Consider the following 17,477-nt stretch of genomic DNA (forward strand, 5'->3'; position numbering starts at 1 on the left):
CAGCTACATGAACAGCACAGCTACATGAACAGCACAGCTACATGAACAGCACAGCTACATGAACAGCACAGCTACATGAACAGCACAGCTACATGCACACATACGTGGGTACATTTTTCACTTCTTCTTGCCACCCTTGACGCCCTCCTTCTGGGGCTTCACGGGGGCCTTCTTGTCCACCTTCACCGCCTTGCCGTCCTGCTTGGACTGCTTCTCCTCTTTGGCTTTGCCCGCCGCTGCGGATCCCGATGCGCCCTTCTTTCCTGCGTTTTTCTTGGCTACGTCCTTTTTAGTGCCATCCTTTTTCCCAGCGTCTTTCTTGGCTACCTCCTTTTTGGTGCCATCCTTTTTAACGTGATCCTTCTTCCCTTCCTCTGCTTTGGCGCCCTTAAGATTTTTTTTATCTTTTTTATTTCCTCCTTTTTTCTGGATATCTTTGGAAAGGGATTTTTTAACTTTTTTCTTTTTTCCCGCATCATCATCGGTCCTGTTCAGCAGATCATTTCTATACTTGTTCAGAACCTTCTTATATTCTTTAATTACTTTTTTCTTTTCTAATCGGCGTCTTTCCTTCTTTGCTATGAGGCTTCTTTTTCGTAGTAGCCTCTTTTCTGTAACAAGTCTTTGTATCTTTGGCTTGATAAATCGGTTTTTTCCATTTTTAGAAATAGCTCTTCCAATGACATACTTCCTAACATCATCAGTTTTGTCCAAATTAAAAAGCTTTCTAATTTTGGAGGCTCTTTTGGGTCCTAATTTTTTCCCCACTGCTTTGTCGGTTAAGCCTGGGATTTCATTTGTGCCTTTCTTAACTAGGGTTAGGTTTAGTGCTGATAGATCTTGGCCTACTATGCATCCTCTTACGGACTTTCGTCTTTTTTCTCCCTTTTTTCTTGGCCTATAACATTTCATGCCTTTTTTAAATAACAACCTCACCCTGTTGTTCGTTAGCACTCCCTGCATCATTGGAAATCCCTGCTTGTCATTTCCTCCGGTTATCCTAAACACATATCCTAGAAATTCTTCCCCTATGGAATCCCCCGGGACGACGTTCCCTATACGCTTCTCCATGAAGGGCAGTAGCTTCTTCTCATCGTCGATTTCGATGCTCTTCTGAACGTTGTTCAGTGGGTTGGAGATGTTCAGCTTCATCTTCGCTGCAGAGGGAAGTGTAGAGGCGATGTGTCAAGCGATGAATGGGCAACGCGGTGAGCGGGCAACGATCTGTTCCGGTCGCGTAGTAAAAGCAAAGGGCAGAATTAAGCCCACTACACGGACGAACCAAACAAAAATGTCACGCGTGTTACTCTTTTCCTTTCCCCGCATATGCCTGCAAACAACTCTACAAAACGAGTATATAGCTTAGCTTACCTTTTATATTCTTTTGGATAAAATTGTCAACAAGGTTTTAATAAGAAAAAAAAAAGAAAATGGGCTTTCTCTCACTTTCTCTTTAAATGGGAAACAATAAAATAGCTCTTTTTTTTTCTTTTATGCGTAAACAACATGGGCTGAATTGTTAATAATTTTTTTTTTTCTTAAATATACATTTTGAAGATGGGTTGATTTGCATATTTTTTATTTTTTTCGTCGTTTTTCCAATCAGAAGGTGAGTTGAAAAGAACAATCTGGGAAGCATTTGGCAATCGGCAGAGTATGCACAACGTGAATGTTTTTTTTGCAAAGATTGCGCCAGTGGGGGGTAGTAAAATGTATGCCACAATATCCCATTTGGCACATCCGTTTGGCACATCCCGTTGGGTGTATTATCTGCTCGTGTGGGGCGCTTCATGCGGCCTTGGGAAGATACGGCGCGAAAGTATATAATATACCCTGCCATGCACGCATGGATCGATGATATGCAGAGGGGAAAACGCCCAAGCTAAAAACCGCGCTGGGTCCACATGGGAATTTTATGCAAACATATATAGATACGTTCCAGCGCCGTATGCACAGGTTTTTTTACCGTTGTGAGTTACGTGCTGGGCAACTGCACTTGGGGCGTCACTTCGCAGTCATTCCAGCCTTGGAAAGGGGCGGGGCCCAGCAGGCGGCATGTTTTGCCCTTTCCATGTCAACCGAACACAACTTTGCACTGTTCCGTAATGTATATTTATTATTTTATTCGCATTCAGCGGGGTGGTGGTGGATTCCCATGTATATATCAATTACACGATACGGCGAATCGGATCTCATTATACCGCTACACCGCTATCTCCAAATATTTGCAGCAAGGGAGAAAATTAAGGGGAGGTGCCAAAAAGGTGACGTTTTTTTTTTTCTTTTCGCAATAAAGATGGCCCCTTTTAGAAGAAGTACCCCAAGCACATAATTAGTTGCGCCTCCGCCTCAGTGCAAAATGGTGAAGTTTTGTATTTTATATTTTTAATATATTTTTTTTTCGCTCCTGTGACGACTCCCCTTTTCTTATTAACACTTTTGCAGCCTATCAATGGGGAAAATGAGGCCAGCATAAATAGGCATAAACAAAATAAATGATACGCTTCTGTTTTGTTAGTGTCCCCATTTTGTATGTCATAATTTGGAGGTATTTAAAAAGAGAAAAAGTTTCCTCCAACAGTTGTAAAAAAGTTTCCCATTCGGCACATATGGGAAGTTGTTTAAATGGGTAAAGGAAATAAAAAATCGTGGCATTGAAATGGTGTGGCTACCCCCCAAAGTGAGGTAAAATATTTTTACGCAATAGAGTCGACACCCCCTTGAGCAAGATGCTATGGCCACGTGGGCAGCATAATTGTCGTTCCCTTTTAATTTTGCACACCTGAAAGGAACGCAAACGCAAAATGGTGAGAAAAAAAAAAAAATTACAAGTGGAAAGGTAAAAATTAAGAGGTAGAAGGCAAAAATACAACGATGCAAGCATATCCCGTTTATTCATTACCACCTGTTTGCTTAATCTGTTGACCACTTAAAAGTTGTACCTTCGTACATTATGCCTAGCGAGGGTCATCAAAAGGAGCAATGTAAAAGCGAATTAACCCTCCCATTTGGCGTTTCCATTTTTTACTCCGTGCATATGTTTGCGTAAATACGGCGAGAACAAACAATAGACGTACGAAGGGATGCCAGTTTGTTCGGAAGAGGGGAAAGAGCCTTACGCATAACTATACTAATATGTTCCTATTTGTGGAGACAGCCGAATGGGGGACCCCTCTGGAACCCCCCCCATTTTTCGCCTTATACACCTTCGGAAGGTGCGACATACGCCGTGTACACAAATCACTCCTGCACAGGGGGTATAGGCATATTCACATCCGCTGTTACGCACTTGTAATTTTACGCGCTGTTATTTTTGGGACAGTCTCTCGTACGTGGAGCTTCACAAGGACAGATAAAAAAATGTCGTTTTGGGAAAATGATTAGGCGTGGGCACATTCACATGATACGTAAAAAATGTCTTGCATAATTACGAAATGGGGATGCGCCTTCCTCCCGTGTAGCTACCTGTTCCTTTTTTTCTTCTTTTCCGAGCAAAGTTCCCCTTGGAAGGGAAAACGATATAAGGGGGTACACATTTTTTTTGTTTTCGACGATCCCGATTCGTCCATGCCCGGCGCAGCGAAAGTGGACGAATAAACAAACGTTCCTTTTATTTTTAACCCCAAGGAATATGCGCATTTAAAATGGGAACATAAGTTAAGTTTGCTCACCAGTTGAAACGTCATGGTGGAATGTCACCTTACTCTTTAATTTTCTTCACAAAGGGTAAATAAAAATGGAAACATGTTCTGTGGGGTGAAAAATGTGACGCCATGTCTTTCCTATTTTGTTAACCCTTACGTTTATTATGCCCATATGAGGGTCAAATGGGACATTTACCAAAATGGCGGAATTTTTTTTTTTTTGTTTACCCCCTTGTGGCGCGAAAAAGTAAACACAACGTTGCCAAGTTGCAATGGTGCTTAGTTGTGTAGCCGCTCAGAAGGGCAACCATTTTTTCCGATTAAAGGAGCCGCTGGTTAGGGCTTGCCCCTCTGTTGGGGTAAGAAAAGTGGGTCAAACATTGGCATATGGACATGTGCGTATGTACATGTGTATTGCCCGCGTGTGTGTGATGCTAAATTGAGCAGAGAAAATGGCTCAGGCGAAAATTACACCTTAATGGGTCCCTTCGAAAGGGAAACAACAAAATGGACGAAGCGGCGAAATGGACGAGACGGCGAACTGGACGAAACGGCCAAATGAACGAAACGACAGAATGAACCAAACAACATAATGATTGTCAGTGCGCTTCACATGGGACAAGGTTCACCCTTAAAGCAGGGTCGCACATTTTTTTTTTTTTCCTTTCTTTTTCGCCCCTCCCCACGACAGCCGATCATATGAAAAAAAAATAAAAAGTGAAAACAACTCCATAAAGGGTAACATGCGACAAACATAGCGCATCCCACGTTACACTTTGATCCGTATTTCGTCAAACAGACGGACTTAAATCTATACGCAAGTATGTAAGTGTACAAAAGGGTGACCACATGAATTGACCTCCCCTTTCGCGTTCACATCTTTTCCGCGATTGCCGCCAAGTTCCCCAATCGCACCTCATTTTTCGCGTTGCCAATTTGTGAGCAGTAAAAAGGAAGGACAAGGAAAGCCATTTTTTGCGGTCACACGGAGGAAGCATTTTAAATCTTTGGAAAAGCTCCCCAAAAGGGCTTCTTCTCTTTTCCTGCTCAATGGTAAAGTGATACACCTTGTGGACCCCCTCACCTCCTCCAGTGCAACGTTTACGAGGGTCAACGCAGCTAAGGCGAATCAGCCGAGTTTATTTTTCTCCCAATTTTGTTCGTTCCCCCGAAATGCCGCTAGTTTACCCGTCTTTGTGCCAACCCACTTTTAAAAAAAAATCCCAAACTGCGCTGGAATGAAGCAGCCTACATACACATAGGCGAAGAAGAGGGAGTAGCAAGATTGGAGTAACATTGCAGCATCACACACAATTGTGCAGAAGAGGGGGGAAAACTCGAACGAACGTATCCCTTCTGATAAAGTAGAAAGGTGCGCGGCGAGCCATCCTTTGAAGCGACGCGCGAGCCTCATTAGCGGGTATCACGGGCGCGGAGCGAGATCGTCCAGCAGCCCCACCCAGGAACACTCGGACGTATTGCCCGTCGCCTCCTGGCCGCGTCGCCGCGTTACAATTTTACCGCTTTGCCTCTTTACCGCCTCCCCGATGAAGAACCTCAATGTGAACCTCCGCAGCTGCGTGCGGACCTACTGCAGTAAAGGTAACCCGTTTGAGAAGCTCCAGAGGAAGATGGGCCAAGGGGAGCTCACTTACTACGACCTTAACGAGATGAACGACAGCAGGATAAGAAGCTTGCCCTACTCGATTCGAATTTTGCTCGAATCGGCTGTCCGCAACTGCGACAATTTGAAGGTTACTGAGGATAATGTGGAAACGATTCTATCATGGAAGGATAATTGCCGGAAAAAGAAGGAGGTGCCATTTATGCCTGCGAGGGTCCTTCTGCAGGATCTGACCGGCGTGCCCTGTATAGTCGATTTGGCAACCATGAGAGATACGGCCGCCATGCTGGGAGGAGATGCTGATAAAATCAATCCACTCATTCCAGTCGATTTAGTAATAGACCACTCTGTACAAGTGGATCATAGTAGGAGCCCCGAAGCAAGAGAATTAAATGAAAAAAAAGAATTCGAAAGAAATTTGGAGCGATTTAAATTCCTAAAGTGGGGAATGCACTCATTTAAAAATATGTTAATATTGCCACCCGGTTCCGGGATAGTGCACCAGATAAATTTAGAATATTTAGCGCACTGTGTTTTTAACAACAATGGAGTGCTTTATCCAGACAGTTTAGTTGGGACCGATTCTCACACTACGATGATAAACGGGTTAGGTATCTTAGGCTGGGGAGTGGGAGGCATAGAAGCAGAAGCAACCATGTTAGGTCTTCCCATATCAATGACTTTGCCAGAGGTGGTAGGGATAAATGTCGTCGGGAAGTTATCCGACCATTTGCTAAGTACGGATGTGGTTCTTTACATCACATCTTTCTTAAGAAAGGAAGTCGGAGTGGTAAATAAATATGTGGAATTTTTTGGGCCCAGTCTGAAAGATTTAAAGCTAGGAGATAGAGCAACTATTGCGAATATGGCCCCGGAGTATGGGGCGACTGTCGGTTTCTTTGGCGTGGATGATACTACCTTGGAGTATTTGATACAAACGGGTCGAGATAGGGAGAAGGTAAACCTGATTAGGGAATACCTAGTAAAGAACTCTCTATTTAATAATTACACGGATCACATAGAATACACCGATGTGTACACACTTGATTTGTCCAAATTGAGCTTGTCTGTGTCTGGACCGAAGAGGCCACACGATAACGTGCTTCTATCCGACTTGCACACAGATTTTAGCTCCTGTCTGAAATCCCCAGTGGGGTTCAAAGGGTATAACATTCCACAGAAGGATAGAGAAAAAGTAATTTCGTTCTCCTATAAGGATGAGAAGACGTATACTCTTACTCATGGCAGTGTAGTCCTCGCTGCCATCACGTCGTGTACCAACACGAGTAACTCCTCTTCCATGATAGCAGCTGGGTTGTTGGCGAAGAAGGCCGTAGAACACGGAATTGAGCCAATCCCCTATATTAAAAGTTCCCTTTCCCCGGGGTCCAAAACGGTGCAGAAATATCTGGAAGCAGGGGGGCTACTCCACTATTTAGAAAAACTAGGCTTCTATAATGTCGGCTTCGGATGCATGACGTGCATAGGAAACAGCGGACATCTAGACAAGGAAGTGGAAGACGTTATCAATGAAAATGACTTGATCTGTTCCTCAGTCCTGTCAGGCAATCGAAACTTCGAAGGAAGGATACACCCACTGGTAAAGGCAAATTACCTTGCTTCCCCAGTGCTAGTCGTACTGCTAAGCCTGATAGGAAACGTCAACGTCGATGTCGCGTCTTATGCGTTTATTACAAAAGGGGGACACCAAATTAAAGCCCTTGATTTGATTCCCAAGAAGGAAGAAATCAATGCGTATGAGCAGCAGTACCTCAAAGCGCAAATGTACACAGATATATATAAAAACGTGAAATATGTGAACAAGTACTGGAATGATATAAAGATAAAGCAAGACAAACTGTACGAATGGGATTTAAATTCGACGTATATTCATAAGCCCCCTTTTTTTGATAACATGAAATTGGATCCAGAAAAAATCCACGACATTAAGAATGCACATATGCTGCTACTCCTTGGGGATAGCATCACCACAGATCATATCTCCCCAGCTGGGATGATCCATAAAAGTTCCGAAGCGTATAAATTTTTGAAGTCAAAAAATATAAAAGATGAAGATCTCAATACGTATGGAGCGAGGAGAGGAAATGACCAAGTCATGGTACGAGGGACCTTTGCTAACATCCGATTGATAAACAAATTGTGCCCTGATAAGGGACCAAATACCGTACACATCCCTTCTAAACAAATCATGTCTGTTTACGAAGCCGCTATGAAATATAAACAAGACAATATAGACGTTATCGTCGTTGCTGGGAAGGAATACGGGTGTGGTAGCTCTAGAGATTGGGCAGCCAAAGGGTCCTACCTCCTTGGAGTGAAAGCAATCTTAGCCGAGTCCTTTGAGCGTATCCACAGAAGTAACCTTATCGGCATGAGCGTCCTTCCCTTGCAATTTTTGAACAATGAAAGTGCTGCTCATTACAATATGGACGGCACGGAGACTTTCTCCATTGTGCTGAATGGGGGGGAGCTGCGACCCCAGCAGCACATACAGGTCCAGATGACCCAGCGGGGCAAGACCACCTCCTTCGACGTTCTGTGCAGAATCGACACAGAGATCGAGGTCAAGTATTTTAAGCATGGTGGCATATTGAAGTACGTCTTGCGGTCCCTCGTGAAGGGGTAGACAAGAGGTGTAGAGGATAAGTAACGCGGTGGGGCAGGAAACACGTCACAGGAAGAAACAAATCGAGAGCGAAGCGATCCCCTACTACAGGCATCCTGTTGTATAAAGAGTTTAGGCCAATCGCATCCACCCCCATCGGCACCCCCGACTGCTTCCACATGATCCGTGTGTGTTCGTTTAATCCGTTGGGTTGTTGCCCTACCGGTTTGGGCACTGTTCCTCCGTCGTTTTTTGCGCACTGACCCCGCGTGGTTTTTTGTCCACTTTTGAACGGGGCTTCATTTGGAAATCGTCCGCTAGTCCAGAAGTCCACAAATCCACGTGTTTACATTTTTACTCATTCACATGTACTCGTCAATGTGGGTCTTTATGGACGCCGATCTGCAGCGAGAGGAGTCACTGCATGCGCACCTTATTTGACGTGATGGCGCAGAGTTAACATGAAAAATGAGAAAAAAGAAAAAAAAAAAGAAAGAAAAAAAAGAAAGAAAAAAAAAAAAAAAAGAAAGAAAAAAGACTAACAGATTCACTAACTCACTTTTAATCATGTTTTAATGGGAGAACTGTTCCCGAGACGCGGTGCAGGCGTGGCAGCGAGCACATAGCATACAAGTGTGTGGTGGCTAATCGGGCAGCCGCACCCAATTGGCATCCAAAAGGAGGTAATAGCAGCTATTCATTTGTCACACTGTGCCTGCTGATACGCTCCACCGCACGCAACGTGGAAGTCGCTCCTTCGCCTGAACAACACGTCGTGCAAATATTTGAAGCTCGTTATGTCCCGATCGTAGCAGTTTATGTGCTTCACAAAATAACCGTTGATGTACAAAAAAAAGTTTTTCTTCAGGCTCTTGTCATTATAAAAGTAGAAGTGGCCACTTTGGCGGTCCTTCAAATTTCTCACATTCGCGTTGTTGAAAAAAAAGGGAAACAGAATATCGAAATCGAAAATGTCCCTATGGTTGGCGATGAAGGAGGGGTAACAATTCGAGTCGAAGTGGCTATCCTGGTTACTCTGCCTACCCTGGTCTGCATTTCTCTCAAAATTGTAGTAAATGAGAAAATGCTTAGGCCCGTCAACCTCGACAATGTTGTTGTTAAAATATATGTCGCAGTAGAAGGTGAGAATGTTTTTCTCATTAACCAAGTCCCCATCGCTGATTTTTTTAAAACTGCTGCTGACGTAGTAGTGTGTGAGACTCGTTCGCATTTTGTTATTGCTATTTTTTTTTATGTTCCTGAACATAATCGATTCTTCTTCCCATTTGGGGGGTATGCTCGTAAGTTTCTCCTCATCATTTGGGCGGCATTTAGCAACAACCTCTTTAAATGTGCGGTATATGTGCGTCAAAAGGGACGAAAATGGGTTTAATGCTGCTCCTTTTTTCAGATGGGGAGTTTTCTTACGGAGGGATGCGTGTCGTGAACACAGTGCATACGGTGAAAATCGCACACACCGCGCATGCCTCGAACGCCCTGCTTGGGTGCCTCTCCCCCGTTCGTCCCACGCAATGAGTACGTTTCTCCTATGTAAAGTGAGAGTCTCGTCCCGCTCTGTCCCCCGTCTAGTGTGTTTCACCCCAACCATGACAATCCTTTGCATGAAGGAAAAAAGAACGGGGAGGCAGTTGTGAACATAATTGGATAGCAGCACAACATTTGACAAAAAATGTTCGGACCAGGTCAGGCAAAATTTGTTATATTTTTTTTCCACAAAAATTTGGCGCACAAGGTTAACATTTTCTTCCTCCACCAAGTTTGTTTCTCGAGTCCTTTTTCTTCCTTCCACCAATGTAACATTGTGATGTAAATATGTGAACAAATTGAGGAGGGCATTTTCAAAGTATGTAAAATGTTTGGGATAATTTCCTTTCCATTTGTACTCCTCCTCGTGGAGTTTTCTATAAATGTGTACATTCTCTACAAATTCGTTGTGATACATATGGGAGAAAAATTCTTCTGGGTGATCCCCCCCGGGACTTATATCTGTCTGTTTTGCTTTGCCTTTCCCATGATCACATTGCTTAATTCGAAATGTCAGAAGGGAATCGATATATCTCCCAAGTGCATCAAGCAACACCCTTTTTTTATACTCATTCAACGTTTTGTAATTCGAAAAAAATAAGTTAAATTTGATAAATAGGATGTTAAATAGGTACGTGTGCTGTAAATTATATTTTTGTAAAATGTAAAAAATGAGAGAGGAAAAGTAAACCGACTTATTAAATAGGAATGCATCAGAATAAAGGTAAAGGATGATGTAGACATATTTTTTTATGTTAATAATATTCAAATGTTTAACACTGTTCAGGTAATTTTTTAAAGTGTTCACATTTAGCAGCTTTTTTTTGTATTTCTTTCTCAAAATGACATATTCTCGATGTTGTTCTGAGATGCTTTTGTTTAAGAGGCGATTTAAAATTGTCTTACATATGGTAACATTCGTATGTGTTACTTTCATGGGCATGCTGACCTCTTCTCGCGAAGCGGTGCATTTTCTCGCAATGTAGGACTGCGTCTGGGCGATGATGCCCCTCGATATGTGAATGAATAGGAGGCATATTTTGTTGTTTACCTTCGTTTCAACTCTGTTTGCCGCTTCCGGCGAGGACTGCTTTGCGCGGGTTTCCCCCTGTATATATTCACTTCCAATCCGGGGGATGTCTTCCCATGAGTGGACATCCGGAGAGATACTCACATTTGCATAAATATTCGAAAGAACATTCAATTGCTCGATGCTGAGAAATTTGCAATTCTTTGACAAATGAAACAAATAAAAGTCCAATGTGTATAGGAAAAAATCTGTGTGCAGAGTGTACTTGCTATGGACGCTCTTCCCATCTCCTCTCCTCAAGTAGGAAAAATTCGAATGATAGTAAAAAAGATTTTGGAAGACAAAATTGTGCACATGCACACACGAGTTATAAAAATAAATTTTCCTATCGTTGTACTCTCGTAACTTCTTATCGTACAGAAGGAGCATTAATTTTAGTAACTTGTTCTTATCACATCGTGGATGTAAGTACTGGAAATATTTGTACAGAATTAAGTTGGCGTCCGAGAAATGGGGCACATTAAAAATTCGAGTCTCCTGCTGACCCCGCGGCTCATCCTGTTTCAGCGCAGAGACGATGTCGTAATACACATCGATGTTTATCCTCGACACGTTGTACAGGTACAATTTAATTAGGAGATGGTTTGGTACGCTCCCCTGTTTGGCGATTTGCGTGATCAGTCGTCTGCGCGTGATCAGGCCAGGTAGCCCCATGCTATCCACTGCCCAAATGTCCAAAGGTCCAAACTCGGACGAGCGGTGGAGTCCCCATGAGGGCAGGTGAATGCTCTACATGGGTGCGCCCCTCACGGGATCCTTTCCCATCCGTTTTAAGGCCATTTCGGCGAAGCGTGCCTGTGCGAAGTGTGTTTTGTACGAAGGGTTCTTGTGCGAAGCGTGTTTGTAAGAAGCGTGTTTCGTATGAAGCCTGTTTGGTTCCTCTAACTTGGTTCACTAATTTGGCATCGACTTAAAGCGGAGCGAATGACCAGCAGTCGCGCTGCCATTAGGTCATGCGTGACCTCCGTCGCGACCGGTGTGGCGATGTACAAAGTGGGAGGGAACAAACGCAACAGGCTGTTTTTTTTATTTTCGCGCCATCTCCGCTTTGCACATAAATAGCCGTGGCCATGGTGAATCAAAATTGGAAGGGAAAAAAGTAAAAAGAGGTAATAAAATGTAGAAGAAAAAAACCAATTTACCTACACGGAGAAACAGAAGCACAAAAATATGTACCAGAAAAGATCCCCAATTCTACGACGGGGGAATTCCTTTTGCCTTAAGCATGGAGGGAAGGCCCTCATTTTGTCAAAAGGCAAAGAAGCGATTACGCCTCGGTGAAGCGGCTTAAAATATAGTATAAACGGACAGCGGAGGAGGTCTTACCAAACGAGCAAGCAAGTGCTCATTCTGCCCAAACACACAAATGACAACTGGGTAGGGGATTAAGATGAGGAAGAGTACACTATCCAAAATGGGCCCATTTTGCACCGTCTAAATTTGCGCGTGGAAAATGTGGCACTGAGCCATTTAAAAGCAACTGGAAACATGTCCAGGTGAATTTACGCACACGCAGAAAGGGAACCCTACCAATAAGCGGCGGCTAATAAGCGGCAGCGAATAGGCGGCAGCGAATAGGCGGCAGCGAATGGACGGCAGACAATAAGCAGCAATGAGGAAGAAGCAGCCAATAAGTAATAATAAGCAAGCTCCACGCAGCAACTGTTACCGTCCCCCCTTTTCTTAAAAAACGCGCAACCGCTCTGGGCCAAAATGAGCGCCCTTAAAATTCTCCAAAGGCTGGTGAGCAAGGGCAGACTTTTCCCCCCCAAAGGGCTCCACAGTGCAGCTACGCGGAAATTTACAAATGAGGGAAAAAAAATCTCATACAGTGGACCCAAAGATACATACATAAATTCCGGATTCGAATTAAAAAACGAAGACACGGAGAAGCTAATCGAATTACTCAAGGAGAGTCTAAAGTTAAAGCTTCTCTCTTGTACATACTGCTCGGAAGACATTGCCAAGCATTATCTAGAGCTAGCCATTATGGAACACAAAAATCTTCTACTAAATGATGCGAAAAATCACTATTTAAAAAGTCTAGACATATATAAGAAAATTTTTGGAGAATTAAGCATCATGTGTGCAAACATACAGACGTACTTAGGAGTCGTACACAAAGATCTGGGAGATTTAAAAAAGGCAGAAGAGTTTCTTCAATTATCGCTAGCTAATAAGAGGCTAATAATTAAGGAGGAGAATTATTTAATTATCGATACACTGAATAATCTGGGCTCGCTCCACCAGCACAGGGAAGAATTTGAAACCTCTGTTGGCTATTTTGAGGATTGCATAAGGATCCTAATTTCTTCCCCTATCGAGGTGAACAGAAATGAACAAATAGCCTTGTGCTATTATAATCTATCCTTTTCCTACTTAGGGTTAAATGATCCACACTCTGCCATCACCTGCTTAATTCGATCGTACGCTGTTGCACAGGAGACATTCGGTCCTGATCACACCTTGACGGTTCGGATTAGGGAGCTGCGAAACAGGTTGGAACGGGAGATACAGGCGGAGAAGTGAATCTCCGCCTGACGTATGCCTTCTTTTTAGGCCTCTTAGGGGGAGGGGCAGCAGAGGAAACCACATCATTAGGAAGTGGGCCTAGTGTAGAGTAGTGCCTTTTCTCGTGCCAGCGGAAATGTGCACCTTGATATGTGTTTTTTTTTTTTTTTTTTTTTTTTTTTTAAATTTTCCCTTAACTTTCCTTTTGGGTGTCCCAGGGGTTTTTTTTTGTCTCCTTTCCTTTTTTTTTTTTTTTTTTTTTAAATTTTCCCTTTTAAGAATTTCCCCTGGGGTGGATTCACCATGTTGGTAGGTCACCCCACCTATGTGTAGGCCGAACGTGGTGACTTCCCAGCGATGACTTATACACCCAAATTGATAAGCTGCGAAGGATTCACCTTTTCGCTGGCTAGCACTTTTCCCAGAGGGGAAGACAGGAAAAAAAGGCTTCACATTAAGACCGCCCTGTGGCTAGTTGGTCCACATCGAACACGCAACTTTTAAAACCGTTTCAAAGTTCCAAACGTGTTTTTGTTCGCTTTGCTCGGGAGAGAGGGAGCAGGGAACAGCACGGGTGGATGAATTACAAAAAATTTCGCTTCGCCGGTAACCATATGTATAGGTATATATCTATATATGTATATATACACATATGTAGAGAGCGCAGAAAACGAAAGATGTGAAAGGACCCTGCCTGCACGTACTCCATAACAGAGACTCGGTGAATGGCGGATATAGGTGCATTCATAAATGGGGCACTTAAAAAGGGATGCAAAAAAAAAAAAAAAAAAAGAAATACCCCAATATGGCTGAGTTATAGACATCCATTTGCGTGGATGTATCAGAAAAGAATAAAAAAAATAAGAAAAATGAGAAAAATAAAAAAAAATAAAATAATCCACATTTATATAATAATAACTTGGCGTGCGCCCATAGCGGTATCATCACGCGAATACAACTGAGTGGCAAGTAATGATACAAATGGGGTCACTCACACATGCTGCTAATGGTGGGCGGGGCCACACAACAAGTAAAATGAAACCTCCAGAGTATAAGCGAGTTACCGTGTGGGACAGCAAATCCACAGCACGGTCGTAGTTACCTCGCCTTCTGTTACTTAAAAAATTCGATGGGCCGCTAAGGCATGGGACAGCTTCTGTTTCGGTGTTCTTTTCCTCTTTCTGTACACTTGGGATGATTCCCCCATTTTTTGTGTGTGTGTGGGAACACGGGAAGAACTCCTCCTCTACAGAACCTCTTTGCGCGCTACTGCTCGGCTCCCCATACACACTTGCGCAGGGTAGAAGCCCACTACGAATACTCCTCCGACGACTCGCTGTTGTCCTTGTTCATATCCAAGTATAGCGTCTCGCGTATGTCTCTATTAATGGTAAATCCGCAAATCTGAGGTGTGTAATAAATCTTCTTCTTGTCTGACTGAATGTTAAAAGAAAGCGCAAAGAAGGAAGCGAAGCTGGTGCCGAAATAGGAGCCATCCAACTGATTAAGCAGAGAATTTTTGTGTGGATAAAACGTTTCGCAACAACGAGGGCAGTACAGAAGGGGGCTTAAAAATTTGGGTACTTCCGAAATGGCAGTGGGTAATAACTTAGCATTATCGCAATATATACTTGGGCAGGTACCATAGATGCTGGATTTATATTTCTCCCTCATCAGTGCTAGCCCTTTGGACGTTAAAATGAAACGACTGTGTATTAATCCATACAGACATGCAGCATTTTGCTCATATATGTCTTTGTTTTTATACAACTCATCGGAGCCTTTATTTATCTCGTCATCTTCTTCATCGTCGTCGTCGTCATCATCGTCGTCTTCGTCCAATATAATTTTTAGCAGCTTCTTAAAATGGGGCACCTTCGTTTGGAGCCCTATCAGATTGAACTCATCCCTTATGAAATCTTCGTCCACTTCCACGAGGAAGATGTTCTGTTTCAGCTGGCAGAACCATTCAATCCAGGAGACCTATGTGGGGAGGGGAGAAAGCGCCACGTGGGCGGAGCACACACGTGTTGTCACATCCATAAACACATTCATGCATGCAATTATTGGAGGTGGAAACCATGGCAGCGGCGTCCTCTAGGTCAATTTTGGTTTTTCCTCCCTCTGCAGGCAGCATTTTCCAGACATAGGCGCCATTGATTTTTTCCCCCTCCTTCCGTGATCATTACCGTGGCCTCATTGAAGTCGTCCTCGTCATACTCATCGTCATCATAATCATCATCGTCGTCCTCATCGTCATCCTCATCATCGTCTTCTTCTTCTTCCTCTTCTTCCTCTTCTTCTTCCTCTTCTTCTTCTTCTTCTTCCTCCTCTTCTTCCTCCTCTTCGTTTCCATCTCCTTCGGCATCTTTTTCTTGACTCGGCGCGTCCGCTGCGAGTACATCAAGGGCGGCTTCTACATCGAGAGAGGCATCTCGACCATCGCAAACATCGCCTCCATCGACGCTACCTCCGCCATCAACGCTATCTCCTCCATCCTCGGCATCCCCACCATCGCCACTATCCCCGTGGAGGCCACCCGCCTCCTCTTCCTGATGACCAAAAGAAATATCAGAATGGTCTCTTTCCTCCTCCAGATTTTCTTCATCTAGTACGTCATTAGAATTTTCGTTGCTGGATAGCCCCTCCTCATCCATGGCTTACCTTATGCTGCGCTTGTAAGAAGGGGGGACGTACAAACTGTGTTGTTCTGCGATTTGTGCTGTTCTGCAATTTGTGCTGTTCTGCAATTTGTGTTGTTCTGCAATTTGTGCTGTTCTGCAATTTGTGTTGTTCTGCGATTTGTGATGTTCTTCGATTCGATTATTTAAGGCGTCTTGTTCGGGACAGGCTTCCTTCAGCTATATAGTTGCACGTGGGGGCAGGCGAATGGATAGGGGGATGCAGGGGGAGGGGGTCTGAGGACTGTGATAATGACGTAATGGTACGAAGAGCAGGTTGTGCTAAGAGCACATGTGCGTGTGAATAAACCGATCGTGCACGTGGCCACGCGGGCACACGCATGCTTGGACTAAAGGGAAACAAATCTCCGTGACTTATTCGCATTATACTACTTCTCAATTGGGGAAAACCAACGGGGGAAATGGAAAAAAAGGAAAAAAAAAAGGAAAAAAAAAAAAAAAAAAAAAAAAAGAAGAAAAAGAAGAGCAGAGGGACGACGAACAAGAAGTAGATAGAGCGAAGGAATCACTTTTCAAATCACAAAAAAAAGTGAACAAAAAAATTTACGACCGTGCCTCTAACCGTACATTACAAAACAGTCGCCATCTTTTCGACATTAGGCCGTTAGCAAGTAGTACAGGAGGGGGGCATTCCTCATCAAAGTCCTCGTGATCCTGCATACGGATACGTACAGGTACATACATACGTACATATTTATCTCCATATACGGGTAAGGTATATAGCTACGTGCGTGACATAGGTACATCCTATACGTATCAAGTCACGTGCGCATATTTACATACGTCCCCAGTTTATTATACGGTACACTTTTTCCCAAAAGGTTACGTATGCATAATAATATAATAATGTAAGCACGTTTCTACAGAGGCCTCATTTGGCATTCAATGCGGAAGAGTGGTTTTTTCTCTGCAGGGGGGGGAGTAGTACCAGTAGCAACTGCCATCCATTCAGAATCCTCTTAGGCATGTTTTGCTATGGGGGGGTATAGTGAACTTCTGCTCCACGCCTTTGGAGGGGGGAACATACGTATAATACACGCCTCCCCGTATACGATATATATAAATAAATACATGCATAATACATATATATGTATATATATTTATATGCACATAACTGGTAGGTATTTATTACGTGTACAGCCACGCGGGGAATAATAACAAAACGGGCTCACTGGTGGGGGGGCTGCACGGACATACAGGCTGGTAGGCAATACGCACAGGGGTACAGTACCATGTGACATACACTTAACGCATATGTTTGTAATGTAACGTACGTACGTGTGCTTGGATGCTTAACTGCGCGAGCTGTTTTTTTTTCTCTTTTTCCACCCTTCGACATTTAACCTAACAGACCCCTCCCCCCCAAAAAAAGAAGTGGCATATCTTCCCTATTTAGCAGCAGCTAAAAAAAAAAAGGCTCCCCCCAACGCCAAGGAAAAAAAAAAAAAAAAAAAAAAAGAAAGAAGTATTATGTGGCACAGATGGCTCTCCTCGCAGTCACTAAATCAAATTGTGTACTTACTGACGTGACGGTCCGTATGCATTACACACAGTGCCTGCCAACAGCGCGAAAGTGCACCTCGTGCGAAAGTATGTTCCCTGCCGCAGACTAAATAGCTCTGCGTGTATACAAATCGAACGTACACCTTTTTTTTCCCCCACGCTTCCCATTTCGACGTACAGGGGCAAAATTTTGGCGAACAAGGCGTTGGCCTTGAGTTTTTTATTTTTTATT

The 17,477-nt window shown here is 43.6% G+C and overlaps 5 protein-coding genes across 5 annotated transcripts; 2 read left to right on the top strand and 3 right to left on the bottom strand.

The window, feature by feature from the left end:
- Positions 1–117: 117 nt before the first annotated feature.
- C922_01906 (30S ribosomal protein S6e) lies at positions 118–1,152 on the bottom strand (the record flags this gene model as incomplete). Its single annotated transcript, XM_008817505.1, has 1 exon — positions 118–1,152. The coding sequence occupies one exon, from the start codon at positions 1,150–1,152 to the stop codon at positions 118–120; it is 1,035 nt and encodes a 344-aa protein (XP_008815727.1).
- A 4,039-nt stretch (positions 1,153–5,191) lies between these two features.
- Positions 5,192–7,915, top strand: C922_01907 (aconitate hydratase 1; the record flags this gene model as incomplete). Its single annotated transcript, XM_008817506.1, has 1 exon — positions 5,192–7,915. One exon carries the CDS (start codon positions 5,192–5,194, stop codon positions 7,913–7,915), a length of 2,724 nt encoding a protein of 907 aa, XP_008815728.1.
- A 676-nt stretch (positions 7,916–8,591) lies between these two features.
- C922_01908 (hypothetical protein) lies at positions 8,592–11,183 on the bottom strand (the record flags this gene model as incomplete). Its single annotated transcript, XM_008817507.1, has 1 exon — positions 8,592–11,183. One exon carries the CDS (start codon positions 11,181–11,183, stop codon positions 8,592–8,594), a length of 2,592 nt encoding a protein of 863 aa, XP_008815729.1.
- A 1,059-nt stretch (positions 11,184–12,242) lies between these two features.
- C922_01909 (hypothetical protein) lies at positions 12,243–13,058 on the top strand (the record flags this gene model as incomplete). Its single annotated transcript, XM_008817508.1, has 1 exon — positions 12,243–13,058. The coding sequence occupies one exon, from the start codon at positions 12,243–12,245 to the stop codon at positions 13,056–13,058; it is 816 nt and encodes a 271-aa protein (XP_008815730.1).
- A 1,293-nt stretch (positions 13,059–14,351) lies between these two features.
- On the bottom strand, positions 14,352–15,697 carry C922_01910 (casein kinase II subunit beta; the record flags this gene model as incomplete). Its single annotated transcript, XM_008817509.1, has 2 exons — positions 14,352–15,023; positions 15,230–15,697. The coding sequence occupies 2 exons, from the start codon at positions 15,695–15,697 to the stop codon at positions 14,352–14,354; spliced, it is 1,140 nt and encodes a 379-aa protein (XP_008815731.1).
- Positions 15,698–17,477: the final 1,780 nt, after the last annotated feature.

The sequence above is a fragment of the Plasmodium inui genome (assembly GCF_000524495.1).
Source record: "Plasmodium inui San Antonio 1 unplaced genomic scaffold supercont1.6, whole genome shotgun sequence".
Taxonomy (NCBI): Eukaryota; Apicomplexa; class Aconoidasida; order Haemosporida; family Plasmodiidae; genus Plasmodium; species Plasmodium inui.